Consider the following 26695-nt stretch of genomic DNA (forward strand, 5'->3'; position numbering starts at 1 on the left):
GGTGGTGCTAAGTTAGGTAAGTAGTGGGTAGGCAGGTAAGATAGGAGAGGGGGGGGGGCTTTGAGATTTACTTTCTTTGCTTTGGTTCCGTCCAGCCCCTTTTCCCCATATTACCGTGTAAAGGAATAAAGTCCTTGTAAACGGTACCACATTCTGCCTGTTGTCATTCTTACTTGCACCTACAGTCCATACCTTTTTCGCTTCACGGAGAGTTTAGTTGTAGCAGGGTGTTGCGTTCCCTCTTCATAGAGGCGTGCGTAACATCTGTTACCTATTAGTAGAGACCCCCATCAGTCTGTTACCTATTAGTAGAGACCCCCATCAGTCTGTTACCTATTAGTAGAGACCCCCATCAGTCTGTTACCTATTAGTAGAGACCCCCATCAGTATGTTACCCTTTTTAAATATTTACTGCATCCTGCAACAGGGTGATCAAATGAAGATCCTACATCTGCATATCAGGAGCCGAACTGAAAGGCTCCCAGACTGTGTTCCTTAGTGGAGTTACGACACAGACGGGGTACAGATACTGTTACTACCATACTGACAGACTGCCTCAGCCCAGATACTGTTACTACCATAATGACATACTCCCTCAGCACAGATACTGTTACTACCATACTGACATACTGCCTCAGCACAGATACTGTTACTACCATACTGACATACTGCCTCAGCACAGATACTGTTACTACCATACTGACAGACTGCCTCAGCACAGATACTGTTCCTACCATACTGACAGACTGCCTCAGCACAGATACTGTTACTACCATACTGACAGACTGCCTCGAGGGTCAGGTGGGCGGAGCACAGATACAGTATGCAACAGACTAGCACAGATACAGTATGCAACAGACTAGCACAGATACAGTATGCAACAGACTAGCACAGATACAGTATTTTGTGGCTGGCGACAACAGTTATACTCATTTTTTACTTATAGTTATTATTATTATTTACAATGCTAAGTTGTGCACCGGGGCCTCCCACTCCTCTTTCTATTCTGGTTAAGGCCAGTTTGCGCTGTTCTGTGAAAGGAGTAGTACACAGCATTGCACGAGATCTTCAGTTTCTTGTCAATTTCTCGCATGGAATAGCCTTCATTGCTCAGACCAAGAATAGACTGACGAGTTTCAGAAGAAAGGTCTTTGTTTCTGGCCATTTTTAACCTGTAGTCGAACCCACAAATGCTGATGCTCCAGATACTCAACTAATCTAAAGAAGCCCGTTTTATTGCTTCTTTAATCAGAACAACAGTTTTCAGCTGTGCTAACATAATTGCAAAACGGTTTTCTAATGATCAGTTAGCCCTTTAAAATGATAAACACAACGTACCATTGGAACACAGGAGTGATGGTTGCTGATAATGGGCCTCGGTACACCTATGTAGATATTCCATTAAAAATCTGCAGTTTCCAGCTACAATAGTCATTTACAGCATTAACAATGTCTACACTGTATTTCAGATCAATTTGATGTTATTTAAAATGTTATTTTCTTTCAAAAACAAGGACATTTCTAGAGTGACAGCAAACTTTTGACAGGTAGTGTACCTTTGAATGCCTCCTCGTCTGTTTACCTACAGACACTAGGGTGAGCAGTTATGTCACACAGCCAGGAGCTGTGGGGGGCGGAGTTAATCACCAAGAGCAGAGGATAATGGGGGAAACCCAACTTCATGGCGGTATCCAACATAAACGCCCAAAACAACAGGCGATAATCAAAAAGTGTCCAACCCAAAACTGAGCACAAACAGACAGGGAACACGACACTCGACCAACCTAGACGGACAGAAAACAAGCCCGCACAAAAAACAGGCGGGCCTGACAGGCTTAAATAGTCCTGAATCAAAACTCAAACGCGAAACAGGTGCAACCATTAAGACACAACGAACAGAAAAGGAAAAGGGGATCGGTGGCAGCTAGTAGACCGGCGACGACGACCGCCGAGCGCCGCCCGAACAGGAAGAGGAGCCACCTTCAGTGGCAGCTAGTAGACCGGCGAGCGCAGCCCGAACAGGAAGAGGAGCCACCTTCAGTGGAAGTCGTGACAAGTTCAGTCATCTGCACCCAATACAGCTGCTAACCTTCAACATATTCTTATAGCCTACATATACTTACCCTTTTCTGTTTTTATAAAGATAGATGGTATCATCATGAAACAATATCAATTTAGATCATACAAGGGACAAACCTTGCCGTAAATTGAGTTTAAGTGGCTGCACCTGCTGTCCTTTCAAATCCAAATGTTTCAGTTGGGCAGTTAGGTTCCCACAAGAACCCCCACCAACTAAGGAGGTTCCCGCAAGAACCCCCACCAACTAAGGAGGTTCCTGCAAGAAACCCCACCAACTAAGGAGGTTCCCACAAGAACCCCCACCAACTAAGGAGGTTCCCACAAGAACCCCCACCAACTAAGGAGGTTCCCACAAGAACCCCACCAACTAAGGAGGTTCCCACAAGAACCCCCACCAACTAAGGAGGTTCCCACAAGAACCCCCACCAACTAAGGAGGTTCCCACAAGAACCCCCACCAACTAAGGAGGTTCCCACAAGAACCCCCACCAACTAAGGAGGTTCCCACAAGAACCCCCACCAACTAAGGAGGTTCCTGCAAGAAACCCCCACCAACTAAGGAGGTTCCTACAAGAACCCCCACCAACTAAGGAGGTTCCCACAAGAACCCCCACCAACTAAGGAGGTTCCCACAAGAACCCCCACCAACTAAGGAGGTTCCCGCAAGAAACCCCACCAACTAAGGAGGTTCCCGCAAGAACCCCCACCAACTAAGGAGGTTCCCGCAAGAACCCCCACCAACTAAGGTGGTTCCCACAAGAACCCCCACCAACTAAGGAGGTTCCCGCAAGAACCCCCACCAACTAAGGTGGTTCCCACAAGAACCCCCACCAACTAAGGAGGTTCCCACAAGAACCCCCACCAACTAAGGAGGTTCCCACAAGAACCCCCACCAACTAAGGAGGTTCCCGCAAGAACTCCCACCAACTAAGGAGGTTCCTCGATGAACCCCACCTTCTACCTTCTTCTATATAGTGCACAACTTTAGACCAGGGCCCTATTCCCTATATAGTGCACTACTTTAGACCAGAGCCCTATTCCCTATATAGTGCACTACTTTAGACCAGAGCCCTATTCCCTATATAGTACACTACTTTAGACCAGAGCCCTATTCCCTATATAGTGCACTACTTTAGACCAGAACCCTATTCCCTATATAGTGCACTACTTTAGACCAGAGCCCTATTCCCTATATAGTACACTACTTTAGACCAGAGCCCTATTCCCTATATAGTACACTACTTTAGACCAGAGCCCTATTCCCTATATAGTACACTACTTTAGACCAGAGCCCTATTCCCTATATAGTGCACTACTTTAGACCAGAGCCCTATTCCCTATATAGTGCACTACTTTAGACCAGAGCCCTATTCCCTATATAGTACACTACTTTAGACCAGAGCCCTATTCCCTATATAGTACACTACTTTAGACCAGAGCCCTATTCCCTATATAGTGCACTACTTTAGACCAGAGCCCTATTCCCTATATAGTACACTACTTTAGACCAGAGCCCTATTCCCTATATAGTACACTACTTTAGACCAGAGCCCTATTCCCTATATAGTGCACTACTTTAGACCAGAGCCCTATTCCCTATATAGTGCACTACTTTAGACCAGAGCCCTATTCCCTATATAGTACACTACTTTAGACCAGAGCCCTATTCCCTATATAGTACACTACTTTAAACCAGAGCCCTATTCCCTATATAGTGCACTACTTTAAACCAGAGCCCTATTCCCTATATAGTACACTACTTTAAACCAGAGCCCTATTCCCTATATAGTGCACTACTTTAGACCAGAGCCCTATTCCTATATAGTACACTACTTTAGACCAGAGCCCTATTCCCTATATAGTACACTACTTTAGACCAGAGCCCTATTCCCTATATAGTGCACTACTTTAGACCAGAGCCCTATTCCCTATATAGTGCACTACTTTAGACCAGAGCCCTAACCCTAACCGGTAGTGAATAAAGTAGTGTACTATGTAGGGAATAGGGCCCTGGTTTACAGTAGTGCTAACCCTAACCGGGCCGGACTGCAGACTTTATCATTTATCACAGCTGCCTGTTTAAACAAGAACACTTTGCTTAGCTGACTTCTCACCCACCCTGCTCTCCCTCCCTCCCCCTCCCTCCCTCCCTCCCTCCCTCCCTGCTCTCCCTCCCTCCCTCCCTCCCTCCCTCCCTCCCTCCCTCCCTCCCTCCCTCCCTCCCTCCCTCCCTCCCCTCCCTCCCTCCCTCCCTCCCTCCCCTCCCTGCTCTCCCTCCCTCCCTCCCTGCTCTCCCTCCCTCCCTCCCTGCTCTCCCTCCCTCCCTCCCTCCCTCCCTCCCTCTCTCCCTGCTCTCCCTCCCTCCCTCCCTCCCTCCCTCCCTCCCTCCCTCCCTCCCTCCCTCCCTCCCTCCCTGCTCTCCCTCCCTCCCTCCCTGCTCTCCCTCCCTCCCTCCCTGCTCTCCCCTCCCTCCCTCCCTCCCTCCCTCCCTCCCTCCCCCTCCCTCCCTCCCTCCCTCCCTGCTCTCCCTCCCTCCCTCCCTGCTCTCCCTCCCTCCCTCCCTGCTCTCCCTCCCTCCCTCCCTGCTCTCCCTCCCTCCCTCCCCTTCTATATAAAATGACTTCATTGTCTGAGAACCATGAACAGTTTGGAATTTTGATTTGTAATATATCCACATAAGGAAATGTAATGTTATGTGGTGATTATGGGGTACTGTGTGAACCTGTTTAAGGGGAAGTTACATGAATTTCACCCAGAACATTAGTCTTTAATCTAGTGTAATACACAGAATTACAGTTCTTTACGTGCAATCAGTGGGAACTATAGCATACTACATTAAGCACAATACATTCAATTGATGTGATACTGACCTATAGCAACTGCATATTTTGTGAAACTTAGAACGTTAAGGTAGCCTACCTCCATAAAACATTCTAATATTGGGTAGAATCAACAAACAAGGTTACTTCATAATCATTAGTGACTTTTCTACCACCTAACAAGGTTAAGGGACGGTTCTAAATGTACTGGGGGGACGGTTCTAAATGTACTGGGGGACGGTTGTAAATGTACTGGGGGCGGTTCTAAATGTACTGGGGTGGGAGGACAGTTCTAAATGTACTGGGGGACGGTTCTAAATGTACTGGGGGACGGTTCTAAATGTACTGGGGTGGGGGACGGTTCTAAATGTACTGGGTTGGGGGACGGTTCTAAATGTACTGGGGTGGGGGGACGGTTCTAAATGTACTGGGGACGGTTGTAAATGTACTGGGGGCGGTTCTAAATGTACTGGGGGACGGTTCTAAATGTACTGGGGGGACGGTTCTAAATGTACTGGGGGACGGTTGTAAATGTACTGGGGGGCAGTTCTAAATGTACTGGGGTGGGGGACGGTTCTAAATGTACTGGGTTGGGGGACGGTTCTAAATGTACTGGGGTGGGGGGACGGTTCTAAATGTACTGGGGGCGGTTCTAAATGTACTGGGGGCGGTTCTAAATGTACTGGGGGACAGTTCTAAATGTACTGGGGGACGGTTCTAAATGTACTGGGGTGGGGGGACGGTTCTAAATGTACTGGGGGACGGTTCTAAATGTACTGGGGGCGGTTCTAAATGTACTGGGGGACGGTTCTAAATGTACTGGGGTGGGGGACGGTTGTAAATGTACTGGGGGACGGTTGTAAATGTACTGGGGGCGGTTCTAAATGTAATGGGGTGGGAGGACAGTTCTAAATGTACTGGGGGACAGTTGTAAATGTACTGGGGGGCGGTTCTAAATGTACTGGGGTGGGAGGACAGTTCTAAATGTACTGGGGGCGGTTCTAAATGTACTGGGGTGGGAGGACAGTTCTAAATGTACTGGGGGACGGTTGTAAATGTACTGGGGGGACGGTTCTAAATGTACTGGGGTGGGGGACGGTTCTAAATGTACTGGGGTGGGGGATGGTTCTAAATGTACTGGGTTGGGGGACGGTTCTAAATGTACTGGGGGTGGGGGGACGGTTCTAAATGTACTGGGGGACAGTTCTAAATGTACTGGGGGACAGTTCTAAATGTACTGGGGTGGGTGACGGTTCTATATGTACTGGGGTGGGGGACGGTTCTAAATGTACGGGGGGGTGGGGGGACGGTTCTAAATGTACTGGGGTGGGGGACGGTTCTAAATGTACTGGGGTGGGGGACAGTTCTAAATGTACTGGGGTGGGGGACAGTTCTAAATGTACTGGGGTGGGGGGACAGTTCTAAATGTACTGGGGGACGGTTCTAAATGTACTGGGGGGGGGACGGTTCTAAATGTACTGGGGTGGGGGACGGTTCTAAATGTACTGGGGTGGGAGGACGGTTCTAAATGTACTGGGGTGGGGACGGTTCTAAATGTACTGGGGTGGGGGACAGTTCTAAATGTACGGGGGTGGGGGGACGGTTCTAAATGTACTGGGGTGGGGGACGGTTCTAAATGTACTGGGGTGGGGGACAGTTCTAAATGTACTGGGGTGGGGGACAGTTCTAAATGTACTGGGGTGGGGGACAGTTCTAAATGTACTGGGGGACGCTTCTAAATGTACTGGGGTGGGGGGACGGTTCTAAATGTACTGGGGTGGGGGACGGTTCTAAATGTACTGGGGTGGGGGGACGGTTCTAAATGTACTGGGGTGGGGGACGGTTCTAAATGTACTGGGGTGGGGGACAGTTCTAAATGTACTGGGGTGGGGGACAGTTCTAAATGTACTGGGGTGGGGGACAGTTCTAAAAGTACTGGGGTGGGGGACGGTTCTAAATGTACTGGGGTGGGAGGACGGTTCTAAATGTACTGGGGGACGGTTCTAAATGTACTGGGGGACGGTTCTAAATGTACTGGGGTGGGGGACATTTCTAAATGTACTGGGGTGAGGGACGGTTCTAAATGTACTGGGGTGGGGGACGGTTCTAAATGTACTGGGGTGGGGGACGGTTCTAAATGTACTGGGGTGGGGGACGGTTCTAAATGTACTGGGGTGGGGGACGGTTCTAAATGTACTGGGGTGGGGAGACGGTTCTAAATGTACTGGGGTGGGGAGACGGTTCTAAATGTACTGGGGTGGGGGGGGGACGGTTCTAAATGTACAAGACATGCCACCAGAGGTCTATTCACAGTCCCCAAGTCCAGAACAGACTATGGGAGGACCACAGTACTACATAGAGCCATGACTAAATGGAACTCTATTCCACAGTACTACATAGAGCCATGACTACATGGAACTCTATTCCACAGTATAACATAGAGCCATGACTACATGGAACTCTATTCCACAGTACTACATAGAGCCATGACAACATGGAACTCTATTCCACATCAGGAAACTGATGCAGTAAAATTATATTTAAAAACCAGATAAAAACACTTATGAACAGCGGGGATGTGAAGCAACACAAACATTGGCACAGACACACACACACACAGACACAGACACACACACACACACACACACACACACACACACACACACACACACACACACACACACACACAGACACACACACACAGACACACACACACACACAGACACACACACACACACACACACACACACACACACACACACACACACACACACACACACACACACACACACACACACACACACACACACACACACACACACAATAACATATGCACTATACATACACATGGATTTAGTACTTTAGTACTGTAGATATGTGGTAGTTGTAGAGTAGGGGCCTGAAGGCACCCAATGTGTTGGGAATGTATTGTAATGTTTTAAAATGGTATAAACTGCCTTCATTTAGCTGGAGCCCAGGAAGAGTAGCTACTGCTTTTGCAGGAACTAATGTGGATCCATAATAAACCCCAGGAAGAGTAGCTACTGCTTTTGCAGGAACTAATGAGGATCCATAATAAACCCCAGGAAGAGTAGCTGCTGCTTTTGCAGGAACTAATGTGGATCCATAATAAACCCCAGGAAGAGTAGCTGCTGCTTTTGCAGGAACTAATGAGGATCCATAATAAACCCCAGGAAGAGTAGCTACTGCTTTTGCAGGAACTAATGTGGATCCATAATAAACGCCAGGAAGAGTAGCTGCTGCTTTTGCAGGAACTAATGAGGATCCATAATAAACCCCAGGAAGAGTAGCTGCTGCCTTGGCAGGAACTAATGAGGATCCATAATAAACCCCAGGAAGAGTAGCTGCTGCTTTGGCAGGAACTAATGGGGATCCATAATAAACCCCAGGAAGAGTAGCTGCTGCCTTGGCAGGAACTAATGAGGATCCATAATAAACCCCAGGAAGAGTAGCTACTGCTTTTGCAGGAACTAATGGGGATCCATAATAAACCCCAGGAAGAGTAGCTACTGCTTTTGCAGGAACTAATGGGGATCCATAATAAACCCCAGGAAGAGTAGCTACTGCTTTTGCAGGAACTAATGAGGATCCATAATAAACCCCAGGAAGAGTAGCTACTGCTTTTTCAGGAACTAATGGGGATCCATAATAAACCTCAGGAAGAGTAGCCGCTGCCTTGGCAGGAACTAATGGGGATCCATAATAAACCCCAGGAAGAGTAGCTACTGCTTTTGCAGGAACTAATGTGGATCCATAATAAACCCCAGGAAGAGTAGCTACTGCTTTTGCAGGAACTAATGTGGATCCATAATAAACCCCAGGAAGAGTAGCTGCTGCCTTGGCAGGAACTAATGAGGATCCATAATAAACCCCAGGAAGAGTAGCTGCTGCCTTGGCAGGAACTAATGAGGATCCATAATAAACCCCAGGAAGAGTAGCTACTGCTTTGGCAGGAACTAATGGGGATCCATAATAAACCCCAGGAAGAGTAGCTACTGCTTTGGCAGGAACTAATGAGGATCCATAATAAACCCCAGGAAGAGTAGCTACTGCTTTGGCAGGAACTAATGGGGATCCATAATAAACCCCAGGAAGAGTAGCTGCTGCCTTGGCAGGAACTAATGAGGATCCATAATAAACCCCAGGAAGAGTAGCTACTGCTTTGGCAGGAACTAATGGGGATCCATAATAAACCCCAGGAAGAGTAGCTACTGCTTTGGCAGGAACTAATGAGGATCCATAATAAACCCCAGGAAGAGTAGCTACTGCTTTGGCAGGAACTAATGGGGATCCATAATAAACCCCAGGAAGAGTAGCTGCTGCTTTGGCAGGAACTAATGGGGATCCGTAATAATCCCCAGGAAGAGTAGCTACTGCTTTGGCAGGAACTAATGAGGATCCATAATAAACCCCAGGAAGAGTAGCTGCTGCTTTTGCAGGAACTAATGTGGATCCATAATAAACCCCAGGAAGAGTAGCTGCTGCTTCTGCAGGAACTAATGAGGATCCATAATAAACCCCAGGAAGAGTAGCTACTGCTTTTGCAGGAACTAATGTGGATCCATAATAAACCCCAGGAAGAGTAGCTGCTGCTTTTGCAGGAACTAATGAGGATCCATAATAAACCCCAGGAAGAGTAGCTGCTGCTTTTGCAGGAACTAATGAGGATCCATAATAAACCCCAGGAAGAGTAGCTGCTGCCTTGGCAGGAACTAATGAGGATCCATAATAAACCCCAGGAAGAGTAGCTGCTGTTTTGGCAGGAACTAATGGGGATCCATAATAAACCCCAGGAAGAGTAGCTGCTGCCTTGGCAGGAACTAATGAGGATCCATAATAAACCCCAGGAAGAGTAGCTACTGCTTTTGCAGGAACTAATGGGGATCCATAATAAACCCCAGGAAGAGTAGCTACTGCTTTTGCAGGAACTAATGGGGATCCATAATAAACCCCAGGAAGAGTAGCTACTGCTTTTGCAGGAACTAATGAGGATCCATAATAAACCCCAGGAAGAGTAGCTACTGCTTTTGCAGGAACTAATGGGGATCCATAATAAACCCCAGGAAGAGTAGCTGCTGCCTTGGCAGGAACTAATGGGGATCCATAATAAACCCCAGGAAGAGTAGCTACTGCTTTGGCAGGAACTAATGAGGATCCATAATAAACCCCAGGAAGAGTAGCTACTGCTTTGGCAGGAACTAATGGGGATCCATAATAAACCCCAGGAAGAGTAGCTGCTGCTTTGGCAGGAACTAATGGGGATCCATAATAAACCCCAGGAAGAGTTGCTACTGCTTTGGCAGGAACTAATGAGGATCCATAATAAACCCCAGGAAGAGTAGCTGCTGCTTTTGCAGGAACTAATGTGGATCCATAATAAACCCCAGGAAGAGTAGCTGCTGCCTTGGCAGGAACTAATGGGGATCCATAATAAACCCCAGGAAGAGTAACTGCTGCCTTTGCAGGAACTAATGGGGATCCATAATAAACCCCAGGAAGAGTAAATGCTGCTTTGACAGGAACTAATGGGGATCCATAATAAACCCCAGGAAGAGTAGCTGCTGCCTTGGCAGGAACTAATGGGGATCCATAATAAACCCCAGGAAGAGTAGCTGCTGCCTTGGCAGGAACTAATGGGGATCCATAATAAACCCCAGGAAGAGTAGCTGCTGCTTTGGCAGGAACTAATGGGGATCCATAATAAACCCCAGGAAGAGTAACTGCTGCCTTTGCAGGAACTAATGGGGATCCATAATAAACCCCAGGAAGAGTAAATGCTGCTTTGACAGGAACTAATGGGGATCCATAATAAACCCCAGGAAGAGTAGCTGCTGCCTTGGCAGGAACTAATGGGGATCCATAATAAACCCCAGGAAGAGTAGCTGCTGCCTTGACAGGAACTAATGGGGATCCATAATAAACCCCAGGAAGAGTAGCTACTGCTTTTGCAGGAACTAATGTGGATCCATAATAAACCCCAGGAAGAGTAGCTACTGCTTTTGCAGGAACTAATGTGGATCCATAATAAACCCCAGGAAGAGTAGCTGCTGCCTTGGCAGGAACTAATGAGAATCCATAATAAACCCCAGGAAGAGTAGCTGCTGCCTTGGCAGGAACTAATGAGGATCCATAATAAACCCCAGGAAGAGTAGCTACTGCTTTGGCAGGAACTAATGGGGATCCATAATAAACCCCAGGAAGAGTAGCTACTGCTTTGGCAGGAACTAATGAGGATCCATAATAAACCCCAGGAAGAGTAGCTGCTGCCTTGACAGGAACTAATGGGGATCCATAATAAACCCCAGGAAGAGTAGCTGCTGCCTTGGCAGGAACTAATGAGGATCCATAATAAACCCCAGGAAGAGTAGCTACTGCTTTTGCAGGAACTAATGGGGATCCATAATAAACCCCAGGAAGAGTAGCTACTGCTTTGGCAGGAACTAATGAGGATCCATAATAAACCCCAGGAAGAGTAGCTGCTGCTTTTGCAGGAACTAATGTGGATCCATAATAAACCCCAGGAAGAGTAGCTACTGCTTTTGCAGGAACTAATGGGGATCCATAATAAACCCCAGGAAGAGTAGCCGCTGCCTTGGCAGGAACTAATGGGGATCCATAATAAATCCCAGGAAGAGTAGCTACTGCTTTTGCAGGAACTAACGTGGATCCATAATAAACCCCAGGAAGAGTAGCTACTGCTTTTGCAGGAACTAATGTGGATCCATAATAAACCCCAGGAAGAGTAGCTGCTGCCTTGGCAGGAACTAATGAGGATCCATAATAAACCCCAGGAAGAGTAGCTACTGCTTTGGCAGGAACTAATGGGGATCCATAATAAACCCCAGGAAGAGTAGCTGCTGCTTTGGCAGGAACTAATGGGGATCCATAATAAACCCCAGGAAGAGTTGCTACTGCTTTGGCAGGAACTAATGAGGATCCATAATAAACCCCAGGAAGAGTAGCTGCTGCTTTTGCAGGAACTAATGTGGATCCATAATAAACCCCAGGAAGAGTAGCTGCTGCCTTGGCAGGAACTAATGGGGATCCATAATAAACCCCAGGAAGAGTAGCTGCTGCTTTGGCAGGAACTAATGGGGATCCATAATAAACCCCAGGAAGAGTAGCTGCTGCCTTGGCAGGAACTAATGGGGATCCATAATAAACCCCAGGAAGAGTAAATGCTGCTTTGACAGGAACTAATGGGGATCCATAAACCCCAGGAAGAGTAGCTGCTGCCTTGGCAGGAACTAATGGGGATCCATGATAAACCCTAGGAAGAGTAGCTGCTGCCTTGACAGGAACTAATGGGGATCCATGATAAACCCTAGGAAGAGTAGCTGCTGCCTTGACAGGAACTAATGGGGATCCATAATAAACCCCAGGAAGAGTAGGTGCTGCCTTGGCAGGAACTAATGAGGATCCATAATAAACCCCCGGAAGAGTAGGTGCTGCCTTGGCAGGAACTAATGAGGATCCATAATAAACCCCCGGAAGAGTAGGTGCTGCCTTGGCAGGAACTAATGAGGATCCATAATAAACCCAGGAAGAGTAGCTGCTGCCTTGACAGGAACTAATGGGGATCCATGATAAACCCCAGGAAGAGTAGCTGCTGCCTTGACAGGAACTAATGGGGATCCATAATAAACCCCAGGAAGAGTAGGTGCTGCCTTGGCAGGAACTAATGAGGATCCATAATAAACCCCTGGAAGAGTAGGTGCTGCCTTGGCAGGAACTAATGGGGATCCATAATAAACCCCAGGAAGAGTAAATGCTGCCTTGACAGGAACTAATGGGGATCCATAATAAACCCCAGGAAGAGTAGCTGCTGCCTTGGCAGGAACTAATGGGGATCCATAATAAACCCCAGGAAGAGTAGCTGCTGCCTTGACAGGAACTAATGGGGATCCATGATAAACCCTAGGAAGAGTAGCTGCTGCCTTGACAGGAACTAATGGGGATCCATAATAAACCCCAGGAAGAGTAGGTGCTGCCTTGGCAGGAACTAATGAGGATCCATAATAAACCCCCGGAAGAGTAGGTGCTGCCTTGGCAGGAACTAATGAGGATCCATAATAAACCCCCGGAAGAGTAGGTGCTGCCTTGGCAGGAACTAATGAGGATCCATAATAAACCCCCAGAAGAGTAGGTGCTGCCTTGGCAGGAACTAATGAGGATCCATAATAAACCCCCGGAAGAGTAGGTGCTGCCTTGGCAGGAACTAATGAGGATCCATAATAAACCCCAGGAAGAGTAGCTGCTGCCTTGGCAGGAACTAATGGGGATCCATAATAAACCCCAGGAAGAGTAGCTGCTGCCTTGGCAGGAACTAATGGGCATCCATAATAAACCCCAGGAAGAGTAGCTGCTGCCTTGGCAGGAACTAATGGGGATCCATAATAAACCCCAGGAAGAGTAGCTGCTGCCTTGACAGGAACTAATGGGGATCCATAATAAACCCCAGGAAGAGTAGCTGCTGCCTTGGCAGGAACTAATGGGGATCCATAATAAATCCCAGGAAGAGTAGCTGCTGCCTTGGCAGGAACTAATGGGGATCCATGATAAATACTAATACAAATGGACATTAGGCCGATGGAAATCTGTCCTTTGGTCTGATGAGTCCGAATTTTAGACCTAACCAAATAGAGAAATAAAACGTCTCTCTAAGGTCAGGGCGTGACATGGGCTATGTACAGGTGCAGTGATCTCTGACAGCTGGTGCTTAAAGTTAGTTGATTTGGTTAGTTGGTTGGTTTGCGCTTAGTGGGACTATCAATTGTTTTTCAACGGGACAATGACCCATCACACCTCCAGGCTGTGTAAGGGCTATTTGACCAAGAAAGAGAGGGCATCAGTTGACCTGGCCTCCACAATCCCCCGACCTCAACCCAATTGAGATGGTTTGGGATGAGTCGGACCGCAGAGTGAAGGAAAAGCAGCCAACATGTGCTCAGCATATGCGGGGAAAAATGCTTCAAGACTGTCAGAAAAGCATTCCAGGGGAAGCAGGCCAAGAGTGTGCAAAGCTGTCATCAAGGCAAAGGGTGGCTACTTTGAAGAATTTGTTTAACACTTTTTTGGTTACTACAGGATTCCATATGAGTTATTTCATAGTTTTGATGTCTTGACTATTGTTGCACAATGTAGAAAATACTAGTATACAGAAAATCCCTGGAATGAGTAGGTCTGTCCAAACTTTTGACTGGTACTGTGTGTGTGTGTGTGTGTGTGTGTGTGTGTGTGTGTATATACAAAAATACAGTCATGGGAAGCACAAATAAAACATCACAAATCACCCAGAAAACAGTTACATTCCTCCAGAAATACGTCCCCAAATCAATACTCTAAACCTCCCGAACGGCACCAAGACATCAAGATGATCAATACTCTAAACCTCCCGAACGGCACCAAGACATCAAGATGATCAATACTCTAAACCGCCCGAACGGCACCAAGACATCAGGATGATCAATACTCTAAACCTCCCGAACGGCACCAAGACATCAAGATGATCAATACTCTAAACCTCCCGAACGGCACCAAGACATCAGGATGATCAATACTCTAAACCGCCCGAACGGCACCAAGACATCAGGATGATCAATACTCTAAACCGCCCGAACGGCACCAAGACATCAGGATGATCAATACTCTAAACCTCCCGAACGGCACCAAGACATCAGGATGATCAATACTCTAAACCGCCCGAACGGCACCAAGACATCAGGATGATCAATACTCTAAACCGCCCGAATGGCACCAAGACATCAAGATGATCAATACTCTAAACCTCCCGAACGGCACCAAGACATCAAGATGAAGCGTATTTTTGAATTTTGTTCCAGCAATACAGTGCTTTAAACTAAAAGCAGATTTACCTAGCTCGGTGGAGACGCTAGGAAACCTCAAAAAGTGAACCAATCCTGTGAACGTGTTAGGCAACTCAGGTGTTTTATGCTTCAGCAGCAAAGTAAGATGAGATGTAAGTTTAGGAAGTAGCGCCTTATAAACAAAAAGAGAGTATTTTTGGTCTTTAACGTCCTGCCAACCTTTTTGATACAGTGATGAGTATAAAAACTGTCATCTGTAACAAAACGAAGGGCACTATGGGAGATGGAATCCAAAAGGTTTAAGAGTTTTAGCAGCTGCACTTTGATAAATAACATCCTCATAATCAACAACAGATGAAACTTTTAACTGAATAATCTGCTTCCTACCGCTTAGAGAAAGGCGCCGTCTGTTTCTGTAGAAAAATACAACTTTAAATCTTAGCTTCTAGCTCATTTATATGTTTAAGAAAAAACAAAACATCGAACAAAACATCGAAACCATATCAATCATACCTAGGTATTTATACGCGGGAACACATTCGATTAGAGAACCGTCTAATGAGTGAACATGTAGTTCATCTGAAACATTCTTACGAGAATTTTAAAAAACAACGCGTATTTAATTTTGCCTGCGTTATGCACGTGTTTTAAATCAGAGATAGGGATTCCTACATAGCTTTTAAATCTGACTGTAGTTTTGTCACAGCCACATCAACAGCCGGATCAACAGCCAGATCCACAGTCAGATCAACAGCCGGATCAACAGTCAGATCAACAGTCAGGGCAACAGCCACATCAACAGCCAGATCAACAGTCAGGGCAACAGCCACATCAACAGCCGGATCAACAGTCAGATCAACAGCCACATCAACAGTCAGATCAACAGTCAGATCAACAGCCGGATCAACAGTCAGATCAACAGCCAGATCAACAGTCAGATCAACAGCCAGATCAACAGTCAGATCAACAGCCACATCAACAGCCACATCAACAGCCAGATCAACAGCCAGATCAACAGTCAGGGCAACAGCCAGATCAACAGTCAGATCAACAGTCAGATCAACAGCCAGATCAACAGCCAGATCAACAGCCAGATCAACAGTCAGATCAACAGTCAGATCAACAGCCAGATCAACAGTCAGGGCAACAGCCACATCAACAGCCGGATCAACAGTCAGATCAACAGTCAGATCAACAGCCAGATCAACAGTCAGATCAACAGCCAGATCAACAGCCAGATCAACAGTCAGATCAACAGCCAGATCAACAGCACACATAATGCTATCATCCAAATATAGATTAAGTTAAAAAATAAAATAATAATAATAATAATTACAGATTGACCAATGGTGTTTATATCAATAGTGAAGAGAACAGGTACCAAAATCGATCCCTGTTTTACACATTTACGTACTTCAAGAAATTCAGACTTAACTCTATAAATCAGGATGGCCTGAATTCAGACTTAACTGTATAAATCAGGATGGCCTGAATTCAGACTTAACTCTATAAATCAGGATGGCCTGAATTCAGACTTAACTCTATAAATCAGGATGGCCTGAATTCAGACTTAACTCTATAAATCAGGATGGCCTGAATTCAGACTTAACTCTATAAATCAGGATGGCCTGAATTCAGACTTAGGGAGTTAAGTCATTGACACAGAAACCTGTTGGTGGAAAATCGTTGCATATATTTTATATAATTATAAATATAGTATCAAGGCACAAGACGAGACCCAAATGTCTCATTACACTCTCTCTGCCTGTCTCATTACACTCTCTCTGCCTGTCTCATTACACTCTCTCTGCCTGTCTCATTACACTCTCTCTGCCTGTCTCATTACACTCTCTCTGCCTGTCTCATTACACTCTCTCTGCCTGTCTCATTACACTCTCTCTGCCTGTCTCATCCCTCTCTCTGCCTGTCTCATCCCTCTCCCTGCCTGTCTCATCCCTCTCTCTGAGAGGGGAGAGGGATGAGACAGGCAGAGAGAGGGATGAGACAGGCAGAGAGAGTGATGAGACAGACAGAGAGAGTGTAATGAGACAGGCAGAGAGAGTGATGAGACAGACAGAGAGAGTGTAATGAGACAGGCAGAGAGAGGGAGCTCGTCCGTGTTGGTCAGCGAACCCTAAAGCTTTTGGCCCGTTAGCTCTGCGTGGCATCGACTGTTCCACAAAACCATACTAAAGTGTTCAACTCTAAATCCACATTTTTAAACAAAGGGTTACTACAGTTCTTGTTATTTGTGGTGGTAATCATTGTTTGTTTTTTGTTCATTTTATCAGAGAGGAGGGTGTGCACATTTTTTTTTTTAATAGTACAAGGGGGGAAAATATATTTTCCATTGGGGGAGGAGGGATGCATTTAACCCACTGGAAACCAACCTCCCTCTGTTCCTCCGTTGCAGACATGGATGAGTGTGAGACAGACTCCCACCAGTGTAACCCCACCCAGGTGTGTATCAACACAGCTGGAGGATACACCTGCTCCTGTACCGAGGGCTACTGGCTGGTCGGGGGACAGTGTCAGGGTAAGAACCTGTGTGTGTGTGTGTGTGTGTGTGTGTGTGTGTGTGTGTGTGTGTGTGTGTGTGTGTGTGTGTGTGTGTGTGTGTGTGTGTGGGAAAGTTGTGCAACGAATGGTAAGTTCTGAGGTTTATTATATATATTATTACAGACAATGAAATCATATTATTTCAGGAGTAGGACAGATACTATACTATATCGCCATTACGGAAATGTCAATCATTACTATATGTGGAAATACACTATATGTTTAAAGTTCTGTTTTTTGCTGTGTCAAAATGTGCTTTTCCTGATTGTTTCAGGTCTCTTTGTGTGTCCATATATTGATCATTAACTTCCATCTCTCTGTGTCCATATATTGATCATTAACTTCCATCTCTCTGTGTCCATATATTGATCATTAACTTCCATCTCTCTGTGTCCATATATTGATCATTAACTTCCATCTCTCTGTGTCCATATATTGATCATTAACTTCCATCTCTCTGTGTCCATATATTGATCATTAACTTCCATCTCTCTGTGTCCATATATTGATCATTAACTTCCATCTCTCTGTGTCCATATATTGATCATTAACTTCCATCTCTCTGTGTCTAGATATTGATTGTTAAACTTCCATCTCTCTGTGTCTAGATATTGATTGTTAAACTTCCATCTCTCTGTGTCTAGATATTGATTGTTAAACTTCCATCTCTCTGTGTCTAGATATTGATTGTTAAACTTCCATCTCTCTGTGTCTAGATATTGATGAGTGTCGCTACGGGTACTGCCAGCAGCTGTGTGCCAACGTGCCAGGCTCCTATTCGTGCTCCTGCAACCCTGGCTTCCTCCTCAACCCTGACAGCAGAACCTGTCAAGGTGGACACACACACACACACATCGTGCCGACACACACACACCCACACACCGTGCAGACACACACACAAACCGTGCCGACACACACACACACCCTGCAGACACACACACACACACACACACCGTGCCGACACACACTCAAACTGTGCCGACACACACTCACACTGTGCAGACACACACTCAAACCGTGCCGACACACACTCACACTGTGCAGACACACACACACACACACACACCGTGCCGACACACACTCAAACTGTGCCGACACACACTCAAACTGTGCCGACACACACTCAAACTGTGCAGACACACACTCAAACTGTGCCGACACACACTCAAACTGTGCCGACACACACTCAAACTGTGCAGACACACACACACTCACACCGTGCAGACACACACTCACACACAGTGCCGACACACACTCAAACTGTGCCGACACACACTCAAACTGTGCCGACACACACTCAAACTGTGCCGACACACACTCAAACTGTGCCGACACACACACACACAAACCTTGCAGACACACACAAACCTTGCAGACACACACACAACTTGCAGACACACACCGTACAGACAGACACACAAACCGTGCAGACACACAAAAGCCATGCAGACACACACACACTGGCATCCATGCATGCACCCATATACACACACACACACGGACACACACACACGTATAAAATGCCTTATGAGAGTATTCACAGCCCTGGACTTTTTCCACATTTTGTTGTGTTACAAAGTGAGATTAAAATGTTTAGTAATTGTCATTTTATTTGGGACAACGATCTACACAAAATACTCTGTAATGTCAAAGTAGAAGAATTTTTTAAACTATTGTTAAAAAATAAGTCGTGAAAAATAAAACACTAATATATCTTGATTAGATAAGTGTTCAACCTCCTAAGTCAACAATACATGTTAGAATCACTTTAGGCAGAGATTACAGCTGTGAGTCTTTCTGGGTAAGTCTCTAAGAGTGATTACAGCTGTGAGTCTTTCTGGGTAAGTCTCTAAGAGTGATTACAGCTGTGAGTCTTTCTGGGTGAGTCTCTAAGAGTGATTACAGCTGTGAGTCTTTCTGGGTGAGTCTCTAAGAGTGATTACAGCTGTGAGTCTTTCTGGGTGAGTCTCTAAGAGTGTTTACAGCTGTGAGTCTTTCTGGGTGAGTCTCTAAGAGTGTTTACAGCTGTGAGTCTTTCTGGGTAAGTCTCTAAGAGCTGTGAGTCTTTCTGGGTGAGTCTCTAAGAGTGATTACAGCTGTGAGTCTTTCTGGGTGAGTCTCTAAGAGTGATTACAGCTGTGAGTCTTTCTGTGTAAGTCTGTAAGAGCTTTCCACACCTGGATTGTACAACATTTGCCCATTTTATGATTTTCTAAATTCTTCAAGCTCTGTCCAGTTGGTTGTTGATCATTGCTAAGACAGCGATTTTCAGGTTTTGCCATAGTTTTTAAAGTAAATTTAAGACAAAACTATAACTCGGCCACTCAGCAACATTCAATGTCTTCTTGGTAAGCAACTCCAGTGTAGATTTGGCTTTGTGTTTTAGGTTATTGTGCTGATGAAAGGTGAGTTCATCTCAGTGTCTGGTGGAAAGCAGACTGAACCAGGTTTTCCTCTAGGATATTGCCTGTGCTTAGCTCCATTCTGTTTATTTTTTTATCCTGAAAAACTCCCCAGTCCTTATAGATTACAAGCATACCCATAACATGATGCAGCCACCGCTATGCTTGAAAATATGACAAGTGGTACTCAGTAATGTGTTTGTATTGGATTTGGCCCAAACATTAGACTTTGTATTCAGGACAAAAAGTTAATTGCTTTGCCACATTATTTGCAGTATTACTTTAGTGATTTGTTGGAAACAGGATGCATGTTTTGGAATATTTTTATTCTGTACAGGCTTCCTTCTTTTACACTCTGTCATTTAGGTTCGTATTGTTGTGTAACTACAATGTTGTTGATCCATCCTCAGTTAGTATTGTGGAGTAACTACAATGTTGTTGATCCATCCTCAGTTGTCTCCTATCACAGCCATTAAACTCTGTAACTGTTTTAAAGTCACCATTGGCCTCCTGGTGAAATCCCTGAGCAGTTTCCTTCCTCTTCAATATTCAATGTTGGGGCGGCAGGGTAGCCTAGTGGTTAGAGCGTTGGACTAGTAACCGAAAGGTTGCAAATTCTAATCCCCGAGCTGACAAGGTACAAATCTGTCGTTCTGCCCCCTGAACAAGACACTGTTCCCCGGTAGGCCGTCATTGAAAATAAGAATTTGTTCTTAACTGACCTGCCTAGTTAAATAAAGGTTTAAAAAAAAAAATCTGCTTTTTACATGTTTTACCCATCTACCAATAGGTGCCCTTTGCGAGTTATTGGAAAACCTCCCTGGTCTTTGTGGTTGAGTCTGTGTTTGAAAATCACTGCTCGACCGAGGTACCTCACAGGTAATTGTATGTGTTTGGGTACAGAGATGAGGTAGTCATTCATGTGACTTGTTAAGCACATTTTTACTCCTGAACTTTAACCTCTACTGGAGCGGTGACCGATGAAATTAATAAATAGAAAACACACGTTTTTATCTTTTTATTATCTTTTACCAGATCTAATGTGTTATATTCTCCTACATTAACTTCACATTTCCACAAACGTCAAAGTGTTTCCTTTCTAATGGTACCAAGAATATACACATCCTTGATTCATGTCCTGAGCTACAGGCAGTTAGATTTGGTTATGTCATTTTAGGGGCAAATTTTGTTTTTAAAGGGTGTCTTGTCCTTAAGAGGTTTTAAACTTGTCATAACTAAGGGGTTGAATACTTCTTGACTCAAGACATTTCAGTTTTTTACTTGGTATTCACTTGTTCAATTTTTGTTGTTAAAACCATAATTCTTTTTTGATATTATGAGGTATTGTGGGTAGGCCAGTAATCAATTTTAAATTCAGGCTGTAACACAACAAAATGTGGAAAAAGTCAAGGTAATAACCTTGTGGTAATGTTGTAGTGAAGGTGTTACTCTAACCTCCTTCAACACCTGTAATTAACCTCCTCTCCTCTCTAGACGTGGACGAGTGTGAGGATAACCCCTGTGCCCACGGCTGTTTCAACACCTACGGCTCCTACATGTGTAGCTGTGAAGAGGGATTTGAGCTGGCTTCTGACGGCACCACCTGCAATGGTGATGATGAGAGATCAAATATGTTCTGTGCTGCAGCAACCAAAGAGAAGGCGTCCATCCCAAATGGCACCCTATTCCCTATATATAGTGCACTACTTCTGACCAGAGCCCTATGGCACCCTATTCCCTATATAGTGCACTACTTCTGACCAGAGCCCTATGGCACCCTATTCCCTATATATAGTTCACTATGTTTGACCAGAGCCCTATGGTGCACTATATAGGGATTAGGGTGCCATTTGAGCCACTAGGTTGTTGAAGTGAGACAAATAAAGGAGGTCTATGGTGACCTAGTGATTCATAACCATCCAATCATTATTCAACATTTAGCTGGGTTCAGTCATTATTCGACATCTAGCTGTGGTTCAGTCATTATTTGACATCTAGCTGTGATTCAGTCATTATTCAACATTTAGCTGGGTTCAGTCATTATTCGACATCTAGCTGTGGTTCAGTCATTATTTGACATCTAGCTGTGGTTCAGTCATTATTCGACATCTAGCTGTGGTTCAGTCATTATTCGACATCTAGCTGTGGTTCAGTCATTATTTGACATCTAGCTGTGGTTCAGTCATTATTCGACATCTAGCTGTGGTACAGTAATTATTCAACATCTAGCTGTGGTTCAGTCATTATTCGACATCTAGCTGTGGTTCAGTCATTATTCGACATCTAGCTGTGGTTCAGTCATTATTCGACATCTAGCTGTGGTACAGTCATTATTCGACATCTAGCTGTGGTTCAGTCATTATTTGACATCTAGCTGTGGTTCAGTCATTATTTGACATCTAGCTGTGGTTCAGTCATTATTCGACATCTAGCTGTGGTTCAGTCATTATTTGACATCTAGCTGTGGTTCAGTCATTATTCGACATCTAGCTGTGGTTCAGTCATTATTTGACATCTAGCTGTGGTTCAGTCATTATTCGACATTTAGCTGTGGTTCAGTCATTATTTGACATTTAGCTGTGGTTCAGTCATTATTCGACATCTAGCTGTGGTTCAGTCATTATTCGACATCTAGCAGTGGTTCAGTCATTATTCGACATCTAGCTGTGGTTCAGTCATTATTCGACATCTAGCTGTGGTTCAGTCAGTATTCGACATCTAGCTGTGGTTCAGCCATTATTCGACATCTAGCTGTGGTTCAGTCAGTATTTGACATCTAGCTGTGGTTCAGTCATTATTTGACATCTAGCTGTGGTTCAGTCATTATTCGACATCTAGCTGTGGTTCAGACATTATTCGACATCTAGCTGTGGTTCAGTCATTATTTGACATCTAGCTGTGGTTCAGTCATTATTCGACATCTAGCTGTGGTTCAGTCATTATTTGACATCTAGCTGTGATTCAGTCAGTATTTGACATCTAGCTGTGATTCAGTCAGTATTCGACATCTAGCTGTGGTTCAGTCATTATTTGACATCTAGCTGTGGTTCAGTCATTATTCGACATCTAGCTGTGGTTCAGTCATTATTTGACATCTAGCTGTGATTCAGTCAGTATTTGACATCTAGCTGTGGTTCAGTCAGTATTTGACATCTAGCTGTGATTCAGTCAGTATTTGACATCTAGCTGTGATTCAGTCAGTATTTGACATCTAGCTGTGGTTCAGTCAGTATTTGACATCTAGCTGTGGTTCAGTCAGTATTTGACATCTAGCTGTGGTTCAGTCATTATTTGACATCTAGCTGTGGTTCAGTCATTATTTGACATCTAGCTGTGGTTCAGTCATTATTTGACATCTAGCTGTGGTTCAGTCATTATTTGACATCTAGCTGTGGTTCAGTCAGTATTTGACATCTAGCTGTGGTTCAGTCAGTATTTGACATCTAGCTGTGATTCAGTCAGTATTTGACATCTAGCTGTGATTCAGTCAGTATTTGACATCTAGCTGTGGTTCAGTCAGTATTTGACATCTAGCTGTGGTTCAGTCAGTATTTGACATCTAGCTGTGGTTCAGTCAGTATTTGACATCTAGCTGTGGTTCAGTCAGTATTTGTGCCCCTCATTACACTTTGAACTGTAATTCTTGGGCAATATTGTAATGACAGTGATGACTATGATGTGGTGTACTGTGGTGTACTGTGGTGTACTGTGATGTACTGTGGTGTTACATGGTGTACTGTGGTGTACTGTGATGTACTGTGGTGTTACATGGTGTACTGTGGTGTACTGTGGTGTAACATGGTGTACTGTGGTGTTACATGGTGTACTGTGGTGTACTGTGGTGTACTGTGGTGTACTGTGGTGTACTGTGATGTACTGTGGTGTACTGTGATGTACTGTGGTGTTACATGGTGTACTGTGGTGTTACATGGTGTACTGTGGTGTACTGTGATGTACTGTGGTGTTACATGGTGTACTGTGGTGTACTGTGATGTACTGTGGTGTTACATGGTGTACTGTGGTGTACTGTGGTGTAACATGGTGTACTGTGGTGTTACATGGTGTACTGTGATGTACTGTGTTGTACTGTGGTGTTACGTGAGATACTGTTGTACTGTGTTGTACTGTGATGTACTGTGGTGTTACGTGATGTACTGTGGTGTACTGTGGTGTTATGTGGTGTACTGTGATGTACTGTGATGTACTGTGGTGTTACGTGGTGTACTGTGGTGTACTGTGATGTACTGTGGTGTTACATGGTGTACTGTGGTGTACTGTGATGTACTGTGGTGTTACATGGTGTACTGTGGTGTACTGTGATGTACTGTGGTGTTACATGGTGTACTGTGGTGTACTGTGGTGTAACATGGTGTACTGTGGTGTTACATGGTGTACTGTGATGTACTGTGTTGTACTGTGGTGTTACGTGAGATACTGTTGTACTGTGTTGTACTGTGATGTACTGTGGTGTTACGTGATGTACTGTGGTGTACTGTGGTGTTATGTGGTGTACTGTGATGTACTGTGATGTACTGTGGTGTTACGTGGTGTACTGTGGTGTACTGTGGTGGTACGTGGTGTACTGTGGTGTTACGTGGTGTACTGTGATGTACTGTTGTGTACTGTTTTGTTACATGATGTACTGTGATGTACTGTGGTGTACTGTGATGTACTGCTGTGTACTGTTTTGTTACGTGGTGTACTGTGGTGTACTGTGATGTACTGTGGTGTTACGTGGTGTACTGTGATGTACTGTGGTGTTACGTGGTGTACTGTGGTGTACTGTGATGTACTGTGGTGTTACGTGGTGTACTGTGATGTACTGTGGTGTTACGTGGTGCACTGTGGTGTACTGTGATGTACTGTGGTGTTACGTGGCGTACTGTGATGTATTGTGATGTACTGATGTAACTACTAATGCTGTGTATCACCTATAGACCTGGACGAGTGTGGTTTCTCAGAGTTTCTGTGTCAGCACCGCTGTGTGAACACCCCAGGGTCCTTCCAGTGTCACTGCCCAGCGGGATACTATCTTTATGAGGATGGGAGGAGCTGTGAAGGTAATCAGGACACCCACTGAACTAACCCTAACCTGTCCAGGGAATGGGAGGAGCTGTGAAGGTAATCAGGACACCTACTGTACTAATACTAACCTGTCCAGGGAATGGGAGGAGCTGTGAAGGTAATCAGGACATCTACTGAACTAACCCTAACCTGTCCAGGGAATGGGAGGAGCTGTGAAGGTAATCAGGACACCTACTGTACTAATCCTAACCTGTCCAGGGAATGGGAGGAGCTGTGAAGGTAATCAGGACACCTACTGAACTAACTCTAACCTGTCCAGGGAATGGGAGGAGCTGTGAAGGTAATCAGGACACCTACTGGACTAATCCTAACCTGGCCAGGGAATGGGAGGAGCTGTGAAGGTAATCAGGACACCTACTGAACTAACCCTAACCTGTCCAGGGAATGGGAGGAGCTGTGAAGGTAATCAGGACACCTACTGTACTAATACTAACCTGTCCAGGGAATGGGAGGAGCTGTGAAGGTAATCAGGACACCTACTGTACTAACCCTAACCTGTCCAGGGAGTGGGAGGAGCTGTGAAGGTAATCAGGACACCTACTGAACTAACCCTAACCTGTCCAGGGAATGGGAGGAGCTGTGAAGGTAATCAGGACACCTACTGTACTAATCCTAACCTGTCCAGGGAATGGGAGGAGCTGTGAAGGTAATCAGGACACCTACTGTACTAATACTAACCTGTCCAGGGAATGGGAGGAGCTGTGAAGGTAATCAGGACATCTACTGAACTAACCCTAACCTGTCCAGGGAATGGGAGGAGCTGTGAAGGTAATCAGGACACCTACTGTACTAATCCTAACCTGTCCAGGGAATGGGAGGAGCTGTGAAGGTAATCAGGACACCTACTGAACTAACTCTAACCTGTCCAGGGAATGGGAGGAGCTGTGAAGGTAATCAGGACACCTACTGGACTAATCCTAACCTGGCCAGGGAATGGGAGGAGCTGTGAAGGTAATCAGGACACCTACTGAACTAACCCTAACCTGTCCAGGGAATGGGAGGAGCTGTGAAGGTAATCAGGACACCTACTGTACTAATACTAACCTGTCCAGGGAATGGGAGGAGCTGTGAAGGTAATCAGGACACCTACTGTACTAACCCTAACCTGTCCAGGGAGTGGGAGGAGCTGTGAAGGTAATCAGGACACCTACTGAACTAACCCTAACCTGTCCAGGGAATGGGAGGAGCTGTGAAGGTAATCAGGACACCTACTGTACTAATCCTAACCTGTCCAGGGAATGGGAGGAGCTGTGAAGGTAATCAGGACACCTACTGTACTAATCCTAACCTGGCCAGGGAATGGGAGGAGCTGTGAAGGTAATCAGGACACCTAGTGTACTAACCCTAACCTGGACAGGGAATGGGAGGAGCTGTGAAGGTAATCAGGACACCTACTGTACTAATCCTAACCTGGCCAGGGAATGGGAGGAGCTGTGAAGGTAATCAGGACACCTACTGACAGTAGTCTGTAATCTGTCAGCATGACAGGATTTACTGGATGAATCTCAGTATATCAAATCAAATGTTATTGGTCACATACACATATTTAGCAGATGTTATTGCTGGTGTAGCGAAATGCTTGATTCCTTGCATTGTGTCCTCTCTCCTCGCTTCTTACTCAAAATGTCAGAGGAAACTAAGGATCTTCTCTCCAATGCTGTCCTCGTTTACCTCTGGCATTTTGGGAAGGTGATGAGAATACTTTTTAGATTCACCCCGGGACTAACTTTACCATAACCTTTCTAGATAGGAAAATATAGATGTGAACCTTCAGTAGGTATCTCTCCAGGAACAGGGTCGGAGAGCCCTGGGCTAGATAGATGTAAACCTACTGTAGGTATCTCTCCAGGAACAGGGTTGGAGAGCCCTGGACTAGATAGATGTAAACCTGCAGTAGGTATCTC

The 26695-nt window shown here is 45.4% G+C and overlaps 1 protein-coding gene across 2 annotated transcripts in view; it reads left to right on the top strand.

Moving 5' to 3' along the window:
- The window catches only part of fbln5 (fibulin 5), an 84831-nt gene that overhangs the window by 43387 nt on the left and 14749 nt on the right, over window positions 1-26695 (top strand). For both annotated transcript variants that reach the window (XM_042330334.1, XM_042330333.1), the window contains exons 5-8: window positions 17159-17281; window positions 18021-18137; window positions 21201-21317; window positions 24644-24766. In XM_042330334.1, the coding sequence (XP_042186268.1) occupies window positions 17159-17281; window positions 18021-18137; window positions 21201-21317; window positions 24644-24766 (480 nt within the window). The remainder of the gene's footprint in view (window positions 1-17158; window positions 17282-18020; window positions 18138-21200; window positions 21318-24643; window positions 24767-26695) is intronic.

Source organism: Oncorhynchus tshawytscha, linkage group LG11 (assembly GCF_018296145.1).
Source record: "Oncorhynchus tshawytscha isolate Ot180627B linkage group LG11, Otsh_v2.0, whole genome shotgun sequence".
In the NCBI taxonomy this organism is placed as follows: Eukaryota; Metazoa; Chordata; class Actinopteri; order Salmoniformes; family Salmonidae; genus Oncorhynchus; species Oncorhynchus tshawytscha.